Genomic DNA, 15,541 nt, shown 5'->3' on the forward strand with positions numbered 1-15,541 from the left:
GACCTTGGCCAGGAACTCAAGATAAGATTAGGTATTCAGAACAAGCATGTAATCCTCAAACAACAAATTGCACACTTGTTCACATGGGGAGTAGGAAAATCTCCCTGTCCCAGGAGTGTCTGTGGGCCTTCTGAAAAGGAACTGTCAGAAGAATCATGCCTACAATTCTCAGCTGAAAAAGAAATAATGTGAAATCAGGCACAGAGACTTGTGCAAAGTGTGTGACACTGTCCTCGTCTCTATACTGGGGGACATCAATTTAATGGATGGACCACTCAGTGGATAAAGAACTGGCTGGATGGCTGCAGGCAAAGAGTTGTGGTCAATGGCTCAATATCCAATTGGAGACCAGTAACGAGTGGTCCCTCAGGGGCCAGTGTTGCGACCGACCTTGATCAACACCTTTGTCAGTGACATGGACGGGGGGATTGATGCACCCTCAGCAAGTCCGCCGATTACACTAAGTTATGTGGTTCAGTTGATATGCTGGAAGGAAGGAATGGCATCCAGAGGGACCTTGACACACTCAAGAGGTGGCCAATGCCAACCCCATGAAGTTCAACCAAGCCAAGTGCAAGGTCCTACACCTAGGTCAGAGGAATCCCAGGCACAGCTACAGGTTGGACAGAGAAGAGATTCAGAGCAGCCCTGTGGAGAAGGACTTGGGGGTGCTGGTTGATGAGAGAAAATGAACATGAGCCGGCTTCAGTGTGCGCTCACACCCCAGAAAGCCAACTGTATCCTGGGCTGCATCAAAAGGAGCATGACCAGCAGGTCAAAGGAGGTGATCCTGCCCCTCTAACTCTGCTCTTGTGAGACCTCACTTGGAGTATTGCGTGCAGTTCTGGTGTCCTCAACATAAAAAGGACATGGAACTGTTGGAACAAGTTCAGAGGAGCCCACAAGTATGATCAAGGGACTGGAGCACCTCCTGTATGAAAACAGGCTGAGAAAGTTGGGGCTGTTCAGCCTGGAGAAAAGAAGCTGTGTGGAGACCTCATAGCAGCTTCCAGTATCTCAAGAAGGCCTACTAGGATGCTGGAGAAGGACTCAATAGGTACTGCAGCAAAAGGACAAGGGGCAGTGGAGTCGGACAGGGGAAGTTCAGGTTAGATCTAAGGAAGAAGTTCTTTACTGCAAGGGTGGTGAGGCACTGGAATGGGTTGCCCAGGGAAGTTGTGAATGCTCCATCCCTGGCGGTGTTCAAGGTCAGGTTGGACAGAGCCTTGGGTGACATGGTTTAGTGTGAGGTGTCCCTGCCCATGGTAGGGGGGTTGGAACTGGATGATCTTAAGGTCCTTTCTGACCCTACCTATTCTATGTTTCTAAAAGAAAGTTGCATCGGAAAACCAAGTTAAAAGCATACTCAGCAAAAACATTTAAGAAAACCCAAAAAACAACAAAACCTAGGTTTGAAAGGAATCTTTAAAATTCTCAGCTGAGCAAGTACTCTCCTCAATAGAACTGAATTCTGGAAAAGAAAAAAATCCCACCCCAAACTAGAAGTATGTGCCACTTTCCAAATTAAAGACAACAGTCATAGATGACACTCATACACTTGTAGATGGACAAACATTTCAACAGATTTCTAGAAGTTCTGGTTCTTCTAGATGAAATTTAAATTATGTGACAACCCAAGGAATAGCACATTGTCTGGGGGGAGAGAGGGCAAAGGAACAGAAAGTGATCTACAGAAAAGGCACCAAACATCACAGATTTGGATGCAAATGGAGCTGCAGGCCAACAAAAGAAAGACAGATTTGTGTGTCTGCAAACACATATAAAATACCTTGAGTACACCCTAGGGTGAGGAAGAAGAAACCGTGAACCTGAACACTGCATTCTGGAAATGAAGGACTCCAGATGCCGACAACCTGCTGTAGCCCCACACCTCCACCCTGACCCAAATGGAAGCACCCACTGTAGGACCCAGCTGAGCAGTGGAAGGGGGAGCATAACCCAGAGAAAGAGGGTATAAATTAGGGACTGTGTGCATAACCACTTTAACAGCATTATTCTTACTTTTACACGTTTCCGTAACAATTAGATTGGGACTAATAATGATCAGACCCTTAAGATTTCAATTACACTGAACTTAAATTCTTGTCTCTCCTTATATATAATGCGGTTTCCCTCTGCCCATAAACAAGACTTTGAGCCTGAGGCCATGTGTGTGCTTCACAAAGGTTACTGTTACCAGCCAGGGCAAACCAGCGCCTGGTACAGCATGGTCTGTCAGAGCAATTAAGCAACTGAAGATTAGTTTCTGAGCTTTTGAAATGATCCTCAGCCTACTCCTGACCTATCTCAACCTGCAATTAAGCCATTACAGTGATCTGCCAGTATCTTGTGGCAAGATGCAAGCCTAGCCCCCTACGAAGCATCAACACCTAGTTGTGCGCTTCTGCTGAAGGAGGACAGCCTCTGCCACCACAAGAGCAGGAGCTGTGTCTTCCACACTCACAGGCAGCAGAGCTGTCCATTCGAACCTGCTGGAAGCCCAGGTCTGCAGCTCCAGGTTCTCACAGCACCAGTTTTAAGACAGAAAATAAGTCACTGTTGTCCTGAAATGCTCCTTGTACACCAGTCCATCCGGGTTCTTGCGCACCTTGCTGTCAAGCTACAGGTAACTCCTGCATCACCTTCCCAGCCCTCCCTTAACAGTAACTCTGCAAGATCAGTGCTGGTTTAACATGACTCAGCAGCAGGTGTATATACCTAAACCCATAGGTATAATTTCCAAAAGGGCCTGTGACTAACCCGATCTGTTTGTGACATACTATTTCCAATATGAAACCAGTCCTTTATGGCCAAAGCTACAAAATGTTTCACTCAGGATCAATTTTAAAAGTGTTTACTACCTACATTAGCTGAATGGGAGAGCAAACCTTACAGCAGGATGTTGAGATGACTGCTTGTTCTTTTAGGAAATGGGTTAAAGCCTAAGTGATCTTCTATTCATCTGAAACATACTGTTTATAGCCACAGTGGACTTTCCACAGTCTCTCCCAGATGGGTGTCCCACGTGCGCTGCATGGTGTTCAGGACAAAAGGATTTGTGGAAAATCTTCCTGGCAAGTAAATTATTGCTTTAAAAGACTATTTACAATTGGAGGGAAACTGCTCACTCCTCCACAGTACTGAAAGTGTGGCACAGTTGAACATGCTTCCTTTATTTGTGTTAATATGTAGTTTGGAGACCAATGTGCCTGCTTGGAAACAGTCATTAGAAGCAACCAAGAAAAGCAAGCTCACTGTTAGTACGTTTTTGACATAGGGTCAACATCATTATCACTGGAAAATGCTGAGTCTGCGAATAAAGACCAGAACCTTATTCCAGAAGCACATGTGGTCATTTTTCTAAATGTGGACAGTAACAGAACATACATGTAAGCTGTTAAACAAAATCCAAAGATATCTGGAATATTTATGAAAACTGATCACCAAATCTGAAGAGCATGAGGCCACACAAGCCCTATAAGGGCACAGCAGCATGGAAGCAAGCAGTGCCTCGGAAAGCTGCCCTACAAGGATCTTGCTGCCCAACAGCAAATCCTTTTTCCTATCATTCCTGTAGCCCTGGGCAAGCAAATAGCAACTTGGAAATGTTTGGGGCTACGGAGGCAAAAGGCTGCAAATTCCCTAAGGAACTGGACACACTCGGGCTGGGCTGCCTTCTCAGGGACACCAGAAGGTGTCAGCCGAGGGCTGACAACGATTCCCTGCACAGACACCCGGGATGAACAACCTGACCTCCCCATCACCACCACCTTGTTCTGCCACCAACACGCGGCACGTCCAGATGACAGTAACTACGTAAGATCTCAGTTGTCAAAGGAACAAGGTGCTGCACAGCCAATGATTTCTATTTCAACAAGATGGATTTTGTATTTTTTCCATAAAACCCTAACAATATCAGAAGGCTTCATGATTCCAACACTATGAAAATGCCAGTCCCCCCAGCAGAGCAGAGAGGGTTTTTACTCTTTTTCTGAATTTTCCTCCATTCTTTCATTCTGTTATTTTAATGCTCTTAATGGTTTTGTTCCTTTGAGGTAATCCTGACTTTATTCCTCTCATATCCCATTATTACCTGTTTGATCACCACTGGCTGCTCACCTCACTTCTGTTCTGCACATTGCTGATCCAATCTAAAGAAAATGACTGGTTGAAATGTATTCATTATCCAGATACAGGGTGCCAATAATGCTCCAAATGTCAATCAGGAAGCTGTAACAGCTCACCAAGGGCCGGGGGCAGCACACATGGACTGAGCAAACCCAGCACAGCTGCAGGTTCGACAGAGAAGAGATTCAGAGCAGCCCTGAGGAGAAGGACTTGGGGGTGTTGGTTGATGAGAAAATGAACATGAGCCGGCTTCAGTGTGCACTTGCAGCCCAGAAAGCCAACCGTATCCTGGGCTGCATCAAAAGGAGCGTGACCAGCAGGTCGAAGGAGGTGATCCTGCCCCTCTACTCTGCTCTTGTGAGACCTCACCTGGAGTATTGTGTGCAGTTCTGGTGTCCTCAACATAAAAAGGACATGGAACTGTTGGAACAAGTCCAGAGGAGGCCACGAGGATGATCAGGGGACTGGAGCACCTCCCGTATGAAGACAGGCTGAGAAAGTTGGGGCTGTTCAGCCTGGAGAAGAGAAGGCTGCGTGGAGACCTCATAGCAGCCTTCCAGTATCTGAAGGGGGCCTACAGGGATGCTGGGGAGGGACTCTTCATTAGGGACTGTAGTGATAGGACAAGGGGTAACGGGTTAAAACTTAGGGGAAGTTTAGATTGGATATAAGGAGGAAATTCTTTCCTGTTAGGGTGGTGAGGCACTGGAATGGGATGCCCAGGGAGGTTGTGAATGCTCCATCCCTGGCAGTGTTCAAGGCCAGGTTGCACAGAGCCTTGGGTGATATGATTTAGCGTAAGGTGTCCCTGCCCATGGCAGGGGGGTTGGAACTAGATGATCTTAAGGTCCTTTCCAACCCTAACTATTCTATGATTCTATGATCCTGCCCTGTCCCAGGGGACAGGCCTGCCCTGGTCGCTGCAATCATTGCCTGAAAAAGCGCAAAGCATTTTTGTTCCTACTAAAGTGATGGTAAGACTTAAGGGTAAGCTTGGTTTTGTGCAGGAATGAACAACCACCAACATTTTCCTGCCAGCAGAGAAAGGAGCAGGACATCATTCAGGAATCCCATAGCTCTATGATATTCCATGTCTCTATGATAGCAAACATCAGCCTTCGGGTAGCCACCACCAGAACTAACCTGAGGCACTGGCTGCAGCATAACGCAACACAGAGGTTGGCACTGTCATTACTTTCATGGCATCGATAAAAGCCCACATGGACACAGTTCCTCACCAAAGTGCTGCTGCTTTTGTATCTTTGGAACCTGAACATGGCTCTGTTTGTCCATATCTTAACATGTAACCCATTATTCCTCAAAAAGCTCTGACAGCGCAGGAAACCAAAGTGAGACCCCATGACTTCATCATTTCCATACTGCCACAATCCTCATTTCCCAGCTCAGTGGGCTGCCTCCTCTACAAGAAAAGATGTATGCAAAAGTATATGAATTTGGACTGCTTGAAATAAAGACCAAGTGAAACAGCTCAGTAAAACTTTAATTATTACATTATTTTCCATGCTATGACAATCTCATTTCTCAATTTCTATGCAAAGCCTGACAATATGCAGCAGGATTATTACTCATGCAAATGTGTGTAAATGAGATGCTAGAACAAATCCAATCTGTGGTTTTGGGATAACATTTTGCCCTTCTATTCCAACAACAAATTGAGAGAACAGAACAATACTGTGAACTAAAAATATTTTGTGTGCAGAGGATTATTAAGAACTTACTCTCCTTTATGCCAGAAAGTACTCAATGTCCTTAATTCCTACTAGGAGCAGAGGATCTTAGCACCACACAGAATCAGGCTCACTGGAGAACCATACAGACAGGAGTGAACCCTCACAATATCAACTTTTACAAGCCAAGTTACAATAGCAAACAATACGATGTTTACCTGGAAGGGACTATCCCACCCCGTGGTAAACTGACAGCTGCCCTTGACCTATCCCTGCACTTCACATAAAACAGTGCTGTAAAGATACAGAAGAGATTTTATTATGCTTTTGTTTGTATGATATATATTGTATAACATATGTAACACCACCAAGTTACATCAACACACTAAGCAGCAGCTCCACTGCCTTTGCAAGCTGCAGTCACAACACACCCAACACTTCGGTCTAACCCCATTACCTGAGGATGGCGCTGCCTCGCTGAGTCCCTGACCCTGGGCCTTTAGACAACACAAAAGTCTCCAAAAGTTTGCAGCACACACACATAAAACATGGGGAAGTGGAAAAGAAATAATATAATCCAAACAAACCACTTTGGGTTAACAATACAATATTCCGGGGAGATTAACCTCCTAAGCTTCCCAGCAGTGAGCAAGTGGAGAAAGCGGGTTCCAGGATCTGCTCCAGGTCTTGCCTGCTCTGAGGGGTCCTGGCTATTCACAGTGTATAAGGGAAATGAATTACAACATTTCTTTTTGATTTTTGCCAGTTACATCATTGACATGGCCATGCTGATACAGATAAGAAGTTTTTTCCTTCTCCAAACTGTATCTCAGACACAGCACCTAGTGTTAAAAAGCAAGTGTAACAGTTTCCAGCAGGACCAACTGAGCAGCAAATGAATCCCAAACACTAATTAAGCTCAGAACAGCATTTACATAGGCAAAGTTGAGCATAAACTTAAATCACCATGCAGCCTCAGCTCAAACAGAAGGATGGGGCTTGACTCCTCAAAAATGGAAGGTATGGAAATAGTCTGGTTGTGTTTAACTGGTCTTAAGCTTCAGTAGTAAACTCCAGACAGAAGCACATGGGATCCTGTTCATCTGTGCTTCACAAATACATTTGCAACAGGTAAAGCTCCTGCTGTTCCAGTAAGAAGCACTGACAACTCCCCAGCAGCCTGCAAATGCTTTTACAAGCCTCTAATCTCAGTAATCCAAGTCTGGTGACTCCTTACATCTGCATGTAGCAAAGTCTTCTACAGTCACAGGCAAACCTTAGACTGATTAACCGCAGACACTGTCAGCATTATGTAGTGACTACAGGATGCTGTCTTACCAACAGAACACACCACCACGGTTTTCAACACACCGTAGAGTAAGAAGTCATTAAAAGAGAACAAAATGTCCATTACTTTTTCCAAATGACAGAAATTTGAACACTGGGGGGAAAACAAAGAAAGAAGGGAAAGCAAAGCAAGGATTTCTGCTACAAGAGCAGTACCAACCCCAGGGGTAGAGATGGATGAGAGGGCAATGATGAGGCACCAGGCACAGACTTGACACTGTGTGGTGGGAGCAGAGAAGCTCCAGAAGACAGGCAGACAGCTACTGTGAGCAGAAACAGGCTGCACCACAGCAGCATTGGGACCAGCAGATCAATTGGTGACAGAAGACATGAATCAGAAAAATGAGAATTAGATCGCTTGACTACAATTATGCTGGGTTTGTCATTATTAAATCACAACTTTTCCGTTACGTATGTTGTGGGGTTTTGTCTTTGTAGCTTGCATAGCCCATATGTTCACAACAGATGGATCAGCGCTGCAGCTCACTGATATTTTTCTAATTATAGTTGGGATTTATGAAATTCTTAAAGAATTTCCAAGGAAATACTCCCTGCTGAGGCCAGGTGAGTCTGAGCATCTTCACTGTCATCAGCAAACACCAAAATCAATGACGTGAAATTGATGAAGGCAAACTTATTTAAGAGATAAGATCACAAGGAGCTGAAGGAGACAAATGTACAAAGTCTTGAGAAAGTGAATATGAAACAAATTAAAAGAAATCAAGTGAAGGTTTGCTCATCTAATTGCATCTTCAATTTAATGCTTTTTAACAACAGGCCATCTTTATCCTGTAATTTTACATGTGTAAATAAATGTACAGCCAGAACCAGTACTGCCTCCACTTAAGTGCACACTTAAACATATCAAACCTCTGAAGTAAATCATAGCTTACACAATGCGAGATTTTTGCCTTTAGCTTACATGGAAAAGACTGATGTGTCTGAGGGCACTCTAGGTTTCTGAGCCCACTTAAGACTATGCACAATCCAGGAAACACACACTCAGGTTTTTCTTTTTAGGGAGTGATCTAAAAGAAAACTAAGTGAGATTTTAAGAAATACACCAAATGAGAACAGAAACGTTCATACAACAGAACTCCAAGCCCTACCAACAAATGCTGTGGCATTCCCAAAGTGTTTATTTAGGTTCTACCTGCAAGTGTACCCATAGCTTTCAGAACATGCATCAGGAAACAATTCCCAGCTAGAGCAAAGGAACGGGAGGGCTCAGGTTAAGGAAGGTGAGGTATGACATCCCAAAGCAGCACACGTGCTCTGGGTCATGCAAGAGATGAGGTGCGTTATTCCCTAGCTCCCCTCAGCCCTGTACTCCCACACTGCATGCACACCACAGAGACACAAGTACCAAAAGGAGAACGTGACCACTGCTGGAACTGCTGCTTGCCTCCCTCTTGCTCACATGCTATGAGGATGCTGCTGCTGCCACTTCCTGTAACAGCAGTTTGTGAGCAAGCACGCTACATTTTATACCACCAACATATCAGATTTTCCATTCTCATGTTCCAAAGATCTGACAGATCCATTCCTCTCCAGGTACTTCAGGAACTTTAGCTGCTCTAGATCCTTACCCTGCCAAAAGCCTATGTTATAGCGCAGGGGGCATGCTCCAGATGCAATCCAGAGATGGCTGGTCCAGCAGCCTTACCGCTTGTCCGCTTTTCTTCCCCCTGCATCCATCAGTTCAATACCACAAAGGAAAACCCTCTTGGGCAAAACCTAAATGTGAGGTCAGTTGAGCACACTATAAATGCTGAACAAAGCTTCTCCACCAGGCTGAAATGCCCCAATTAGTCAAAGGTGTATTTCCCTGAACTGTGAAAGAAAGAAAAAAATAGCGAGGGAGCATTTCCTTGGCTATGTCACTTTAGACCCATAGTATACAACTGTATTTTCACTTTAGACCCATAGTATACAACTGTATTTTCACTTTAGACCCATAGTATACAACTGTATTTTCCGCTGAAAGCATGGTGCAATATGCAAATACTAAAAAGCAGCTGGAAATTCACTGAACTCTACAGGGACAACTGGTCACAGAGGTTCTTGGATGGTTTAGCCCTCAAAGAAGGCCTTGGTTTACATGCATTTCATTTACTGCTTTCAGACTCCAGTCCCTTCCCTTAAAAGGAGGCGAGCAAGCCTGAACAGACCCTTTTCCTCCAGTCACAGAGCACAGCACCTGAGGACACAGCAAAAAGCAACCAGAACCACTGTCACATCCACCTCAGAGATGACAACTTGGTCAAGTAGCAGACCCAGAGAAAACACTTCTCAATAGGAAGTACAGCTGCTGCTTCTCAATAATCAAAGCCCTTTATCAACCCAAAACTGACTCCTAAATTTGTTACCACACATAGCAGATGTTGTAGCAGAATGCAGTTCTAGCAGCCTAATGGTTCTCATTTTCCAGTCCCTCCTGCCAAATGATCCAATTCATCCAGGCCAGTGGCACACCCCTACCCAGAAACAAATTTTGAGCATGGACTGCCAATACATTTGTATTTATTTATAAGCTGTATAATGTCCTACTGGATACATTATGTACATTATAAAACAAAAATGGAAATTAAAAAGGAAAAGAAAAACATTATTTCAAAAAATATTTTACTTATTAATGGTACAAAAAATACTTTCTTCCCACACTCCAGTGGATTGTCTTTGGCTACCTCGCTCTGGAGACCCCTGATCTAGCTGAAGGTGGATATGAAGCTTGCTTCATAAACTTTGGTTGCTGGATTTGGGTACAAACTCAGAAAACTATCAACATTCCCCAAAATTCTCCCAGAACACAGATCATGAGTTCACTCACAGCAAGCAAATAAGCCTGGAGCTATTAAGAGGCCTCTTAATGGCTCAATCATCATGTCTCAATTGCTAAGTTAACCCATCTGAGGGGAGCCCATGCTTTTCCTGACAACTTCATTACTATTTCTGATCTTTTAACTGTTGGCAAGAAACAAAAGCCTCAGTTGCAGCTGCAGGCAGACTCCTCCAGTGCTTCTCCCAAGAGAAAACTTCACTCACTGCCTTAGAATGCTAGTGCAATATATGCTAACACTTTGTAATTATCATGTATGAATGCAAGATATGCTAATTTCCCCGATGACTATCAGGAAAATACATTGAGAGCGTATTATACCACCAAGAACTCTGAAAAGGTTTTCCCTTAAGAGTATCTCAAAGTAGGTTTCAAGGGGAGGAAAACAACGTACAAGAGAATAACCTTGGTGCAGAGGCAAGGTGAGGCAACCACCAGATGACTAAGGGGATCTTATTCATCCCCAATCCATCATTATCAAGACAACATCAAAGAAACTGTATTATATGAGAGCAAATTTTCGTAATGAAAAATCTACACAAACTTCAGGACCATGCTATTTTAACAGCATCAAACACTAGCAGGATTGTTTCTCTTGGTCTAAGAGTCATGGTCAGAGACTATAATTAAGAGCACACAAACCAGAAACCAATTTCACAATGCTCCCTATCTTTATCAATGGGTTCGTCCTCCAGTAACAAACAACTATTGAACAAGGCTGCAAAGAATTTTAGGAAAATATATATTATATCTCAGGTTGAATGAGAAACCTAGGTTGGGTTGTTGGGTGGGTTTGTTTTTTCTTAAAAAGGTGTGCTTCAACTAAATTGGCAAGATGGTAAGACAGGGACTACTTCTTGATATCATCAACAAGCAGATATACATAGCTTTACAAGAACATGTTCCAGAACAGACAGTGTCATCTCAGCGAAGGCTTTTTCCACGCAGGCCTGACAAACCAGGACAGACTTGCTGATCCCGTATCAGCAAGTAGCCAGGCTGATCTAGATCAGGTGCAGTCAACCTGGCATTGCAGTTCAGTCACAGGCTGCAGCCAGTGTTACCAGAGCCTCTCCACAGCCAAAAAGATCAACAGCACCATTCACTCAAACAGGATTTCCTCAAGTTTATAAAATACACAGTAAAACAAGAGGGGAAGAAAAAAGCCATCTACATAAATGCAAGGTTTTGTTGCAGGAGCTGAGATAACAGCTGCTGAGAACTACTCTGGCTGCTGCTCTTCCCATCACTTCTTGTTTGACTGTAGTGTGCCATCCAACCAACCTAATGTGCTTCAAAAGCAGCTCTCATTTCACTGATCAAATACATATAAAATAAGCCACCTGCCATGTGAGAAAATGACTAACATTTGTATCTTTTAAGCTCTTTGCTTCACCACTAAAGAAACTTTCAAACACAGTAGTACTGGTGTTTGCTGAAAGAAACTTGTTTTTAAAAACAGGATTTAAAAGCCTTAAGAAAACACACAAGGAGATGATAAAAACTAAAGGTAAATCTGAGTAACTTACTGCTGCTGCAGCCTCCTCTCCACCTACATAGATAGAAGAAGCAATCTCCATCACAGACAAGTTCGTGGGAGCATCTGTAGTAGATGACGATCTGGGCCGACCTGATTGAATATCTTGGGCAGACCTCCTGTTGATCTGTGGGCTTCCTTTCGGGGCATCTGCCTTGCCCCACCTGCTGTGCAGGCTCGTCCCTCTCTTCATTTTAGGTGGCACTCTGATCTGCTGGAGCACGCGGTTCAGAGCTGTGGGGTGGGTGGAGACACCATCAATTTCAGCACAGACGCTTTGGCTTTCCAGATCCATGTCAGGCTCCAGATCAGCCTGAGCTTGCTGAATATCATGTGGAGAAACCGAGGACCTCCTGCGCTGATGCTGGAAAAGGTGCTTCAAACCTTGACCAATCACATTAATGTTCTCCAAAGCATTATGGGTTATTTTTGATAATTTTTGCTCTGATTCATGTTGCTTTTTGGTCTCTTGATCTTGGGATTTGCCTCCAGGATCAGGGTCATCACACAACTGTTCAGTGCTAGAGGGCTCCATTGGTGACACCCAACAGGTTTATTTCACTATTCATATATAATTATGTCCCCTGTCTTTGAAAGGCGTGTGTTTTTAAAATGCCAAGATTGTCAGCCAATTAGGTGTGCAATTGCTTCAAGAGTGACTACACATGCAGCTGTGCCACGGTGATCTCATGCTTATCTAGTGTTAAACAAAAGAGTCATTATTATACATCCATGCAGAAAGTAGTGGGTTAAAAAATCCAAAGCGCAAAACATGCCATTAACAAAACAATATGTATCAGTTTTCCAAGCATCCCTCCACGTGGTATTAGTTGCATCTAGGCTGTATGCAGAAGCCAAAGCTTGTATGAGACAAGTCATTCATCACCTGGGGGAAGAAGCCCAGCACAAAGGGTACAGGAAAGCAAGAAGGTAAAAAAAGCTGTTCAAAAGGGGGAGAAGCAAGGAGAAACCAGTGGGGTTTTGTTAAGAACAAGCCCACAAAAATATTTAACAGAGTATGAAGTTAAACTTCTGAAGGGCATGCTAGTCTCTTTGGTAGAACTTATTTTGTTCCTTGACAAAGATCTGGTATTTCGTGCTTCAAATGCAACGTCTGCTCAGCCTACCTGATTTTCCTGTAGAATGCTTAAGTTCGCAGTATTTAGCATATGCAAGAAAACAGAACACTTCCAAATCAGTTATGCATTCCCAAATAGTAAGAAATGGCTTATTACTGCCAACATCCGCTGATGGCAGTGGAGACTAGATGTGAAAATCTGTCTTCAAGCAGGAACAGGCAAGTGAAATGGTTTCAACTGGCACAGTCTTCTCCATAGTTCTCAGAGAAAACAAAAATGTCTTTTTAAAAGTAGAATAAGCAACCAATCTGAACAGGAGCAGCACCGTGTATGTATAGCTCAGTCTCTAGCAGAGAGGAAACACGCAGCTTTTCTCCAAGAGAGCTCAACCTTCCTGTCATCTGAGCTCAGGCAAGAGCTGGTTATAGGACGCTGCAGCTGAGTACTCAGATAGCAACTCACTATGGGAGAAGTACAGCAAAGGAATGAGGAAGGAAGAAAGGAAGGAAGGAAGGACACATTATCTGAAAGAGTTTCACATCAGCACCATGAGATCACATGCTCAGAAGCTGATCATTGTTTTCTTGCAGGAGAAAGCTTTGATTAGGCTTCTCTAAATACAGAAACCAGACCAGAGTTCTACCTCAATTTTGGCAGAAAGCAGCCTGGGGTTTAAATAAAAAAATAAATAAAAACAGCAACAAAATTTCATCTGAAATGCAACATATGTTTGGGATTTGAAAGCATTCTTTCTTATCTCAAAACAGCTGCAGAAGCACAATGCATTGAGGTTACCATTAGAGCACTCAATTTTTGCATCTGAAACCTGACAGAATGGGTTAAACAGATATTCCAAAATGCTTTACAAATTGGCATCCAAAAATATCAGAAGAGCTGCCTCACGCTCTTTTTCAAATGTCACTGCTATCAGCTGGAGGCAAGATGCAATTCTGTACTTACAGAAAGCAAAACGCTGGAGTCATACGGGATTTTCTCTCAGTACTTTGAACATGCTACAACCACTGAGTGTAAATACATTGGCCAGTTTGACATTGAATGCAAAGTAATAAACTACATACCAGAAAATACAATGTATTTACCAATTCATGCAGAAATTGTGCAGCAGAATCAAATATGTAAAAATAAAAGGTTGGCTGTGCATTTTTTAACAGTTTCTTAAACGGCTTCAAGTGCCTTCATGAGCAGTGTCATGCTTTGACTTTTGAGCTCAATCTGTCTTTTCTTTTTTCGTGTGGAATAGGTTTTCCAGAAAGCTGAATTGCAGGTTTCCAGCCAATTTAATTTGGTGGGGAAAAGAGACAAAAACTAGAGATTGCCCTTTTCATCCAACAATGGTTCAGTGAACAAACCTCACTGTCCCCAAGTTATTAGGCATGCAAAACACAAATCTGACAGTTGACCCATAACCGCCTTTTTCATTTTAGCCAATTCCCTCAGTATTCATTTTTCATTCAGGACTCGTGAAGAACCGTAGTTCATATCAAAGATGCCCAATACACCTTCTAACCAGTATATCTGTGATCTCCTGCATGCTTCCCATCCAGATTACCACTGGTAATACTGCTGATCTGAAAGAACACCACTTCAGTCTACCTACACTTCCATGCATTATCTTCTGGAAAGCATTATCCTTCTTAAATTAGCTCTGTGTCAATTTATAGACCTGAAACAAGTTAGACAACAGTGAGCTCACAAACATGTCACTACTACCCCTGAAACTACACTGAGCCTTCTCTCCAAGGCCTGGTGGTCTTCTGACTACTTGTGTTCCCATGTGATGAGTCTGTTGTGAGCCTGAAATGAGCTTTTCAAATTGCACACCTGGTATGAAGAGTCTTAAAACTACTTATTTGTCCTAGTATCTACTTTTGGGGGAAATAATGTGAACAATTGTCAATCAGCAGAATTAATCAGCATTAGGATTCAAGTTTTGAACCCTCCCCCCCCAAAACAAAAACACCATTATATTCTGTTTGAGAGAGGAAACAAAGTACTTTATAGCATGAAGTTCAAAAACATGGGTTTCTTAGTCATACAAGAGTACGATACAGCAGGGACAAAATGCACAATTTCATACAGTCACACTGAGCAGATGTTGTAATATTACACCCCAAGAATATTGCCCTTCATTGTGCAGTCATTTCACATCAGCACACGGAAACAAAACAGTTCAAAGGAGAAACTGGTAAAAAAAACAGTATTAGAGAACTGTGAATATATAAACTAGTACTTGCCTCCATCACTTGCCCTTTAGCATGGCTGACACACAGCAGTCCCTCCACTGAACAAAACTGCAAAAGAAATTAGGTATGAGATGCAGTTCTTGGACATGGGAGGAAAGTTTTACACAAACAAAGTGAGCATGGTTCCATCCTCATCCTCCTCCCCCCTCCTCCTCCCAACATTTAAATGCAGGTGCCTCTGGAAGCTGGGCTATTTTAGACTCTTTCAAATAACTGGAGAGATACAAATATAATTGAAATTAAAACTAAATCTTACAGAGTTAATCAAGAAGTTCTTATTGAAGGAATTCTTTCTTTTGGGGTTTACAGCCACCAATATATGATGAAAGCCCAGGTAGGTTTCAGGGTTCCAGCCTACAAGGTCACACTGGCCCACACAGTTTTTATTTTCTCCTCCTACTCAGTCATCAGTTCTGTGCATAGTTCAAACAGCTTGCTCGTGTTTACCTGGAGCTCACCTACGAGGACACTAGAACTGAGAGCACTTGAGACATGAGCATCTTCCACTCCATTCTTCAGGGAAGCCTCTGGCACCTTTGGCTGAGCTGCCCCTGCACTAACAGCACCCTCTGCCCGAGGGCAAGTGAAACTAACCCCTGTACAGGGCAGCACCCCCACGATGGCAGACCCTGCACACTGCGCCAGCCTTGCGGGGACAC

General features: G+C 43.4%; 1 protein-coding gene across 7 annotated transcripts in view; it reads right to left on the minus strand.

The window, feature by feature from the left end:
- The window catches only part of TMCC1 (transmembrane and coiled-coil domain family 1), an 82,463-nt gene that overhangs the window by 52,307 nt on the left and 14,615 nt on the right, over window positions 1–15,541 (minus strand). For 3 of the 7 annotated variants that reach the window (XM_057417714.1, XM_057417715.1, XM_057417716.1), the window contains 2 exons: window positions 14,874–14,930; window positions 11,532–11,773 (listed from right to left, as the gene is read on the minus strand). In XM_057417714.1, the coding sequence (XP_057273697.1) occupies window positions 11,532–11,732 (201 nt within the window). In that variant the 5' untranslated portion in view covers window positions 11,733–11,773; window positions 14,874–14,930. Of the gene's footprint in view, window positions 1–11,531; window positions 12,237–12,666; window positions 13,067–14,873; window positions 14,931–15,541 lie in introns of those variants that run through there. The other 4 variants (XM_057417710.1, XM_057417713.1, XM_057417712.1 and 1 more) reach the window with 3 other exon arrangements.

Source organism: Pezoporus wallicus, unplaced genomic scaffold, assembly GCF_028554395.1.
Source record: "Pezoporus wallicus isolate ANWC-B61680 ecotype Strahan unplaced genomic scaffold, APGP_CSIRO_Pwel_v1 contig_8542, whole genome shotgun sequence".
Taxonomy (NCBI): domain Eukaryota; kingdom Metazoa; phylum Chordata; class Aves; order Psittaciformes; family Psittacidae; genus Pezoporus; species Pezoporus wallicus.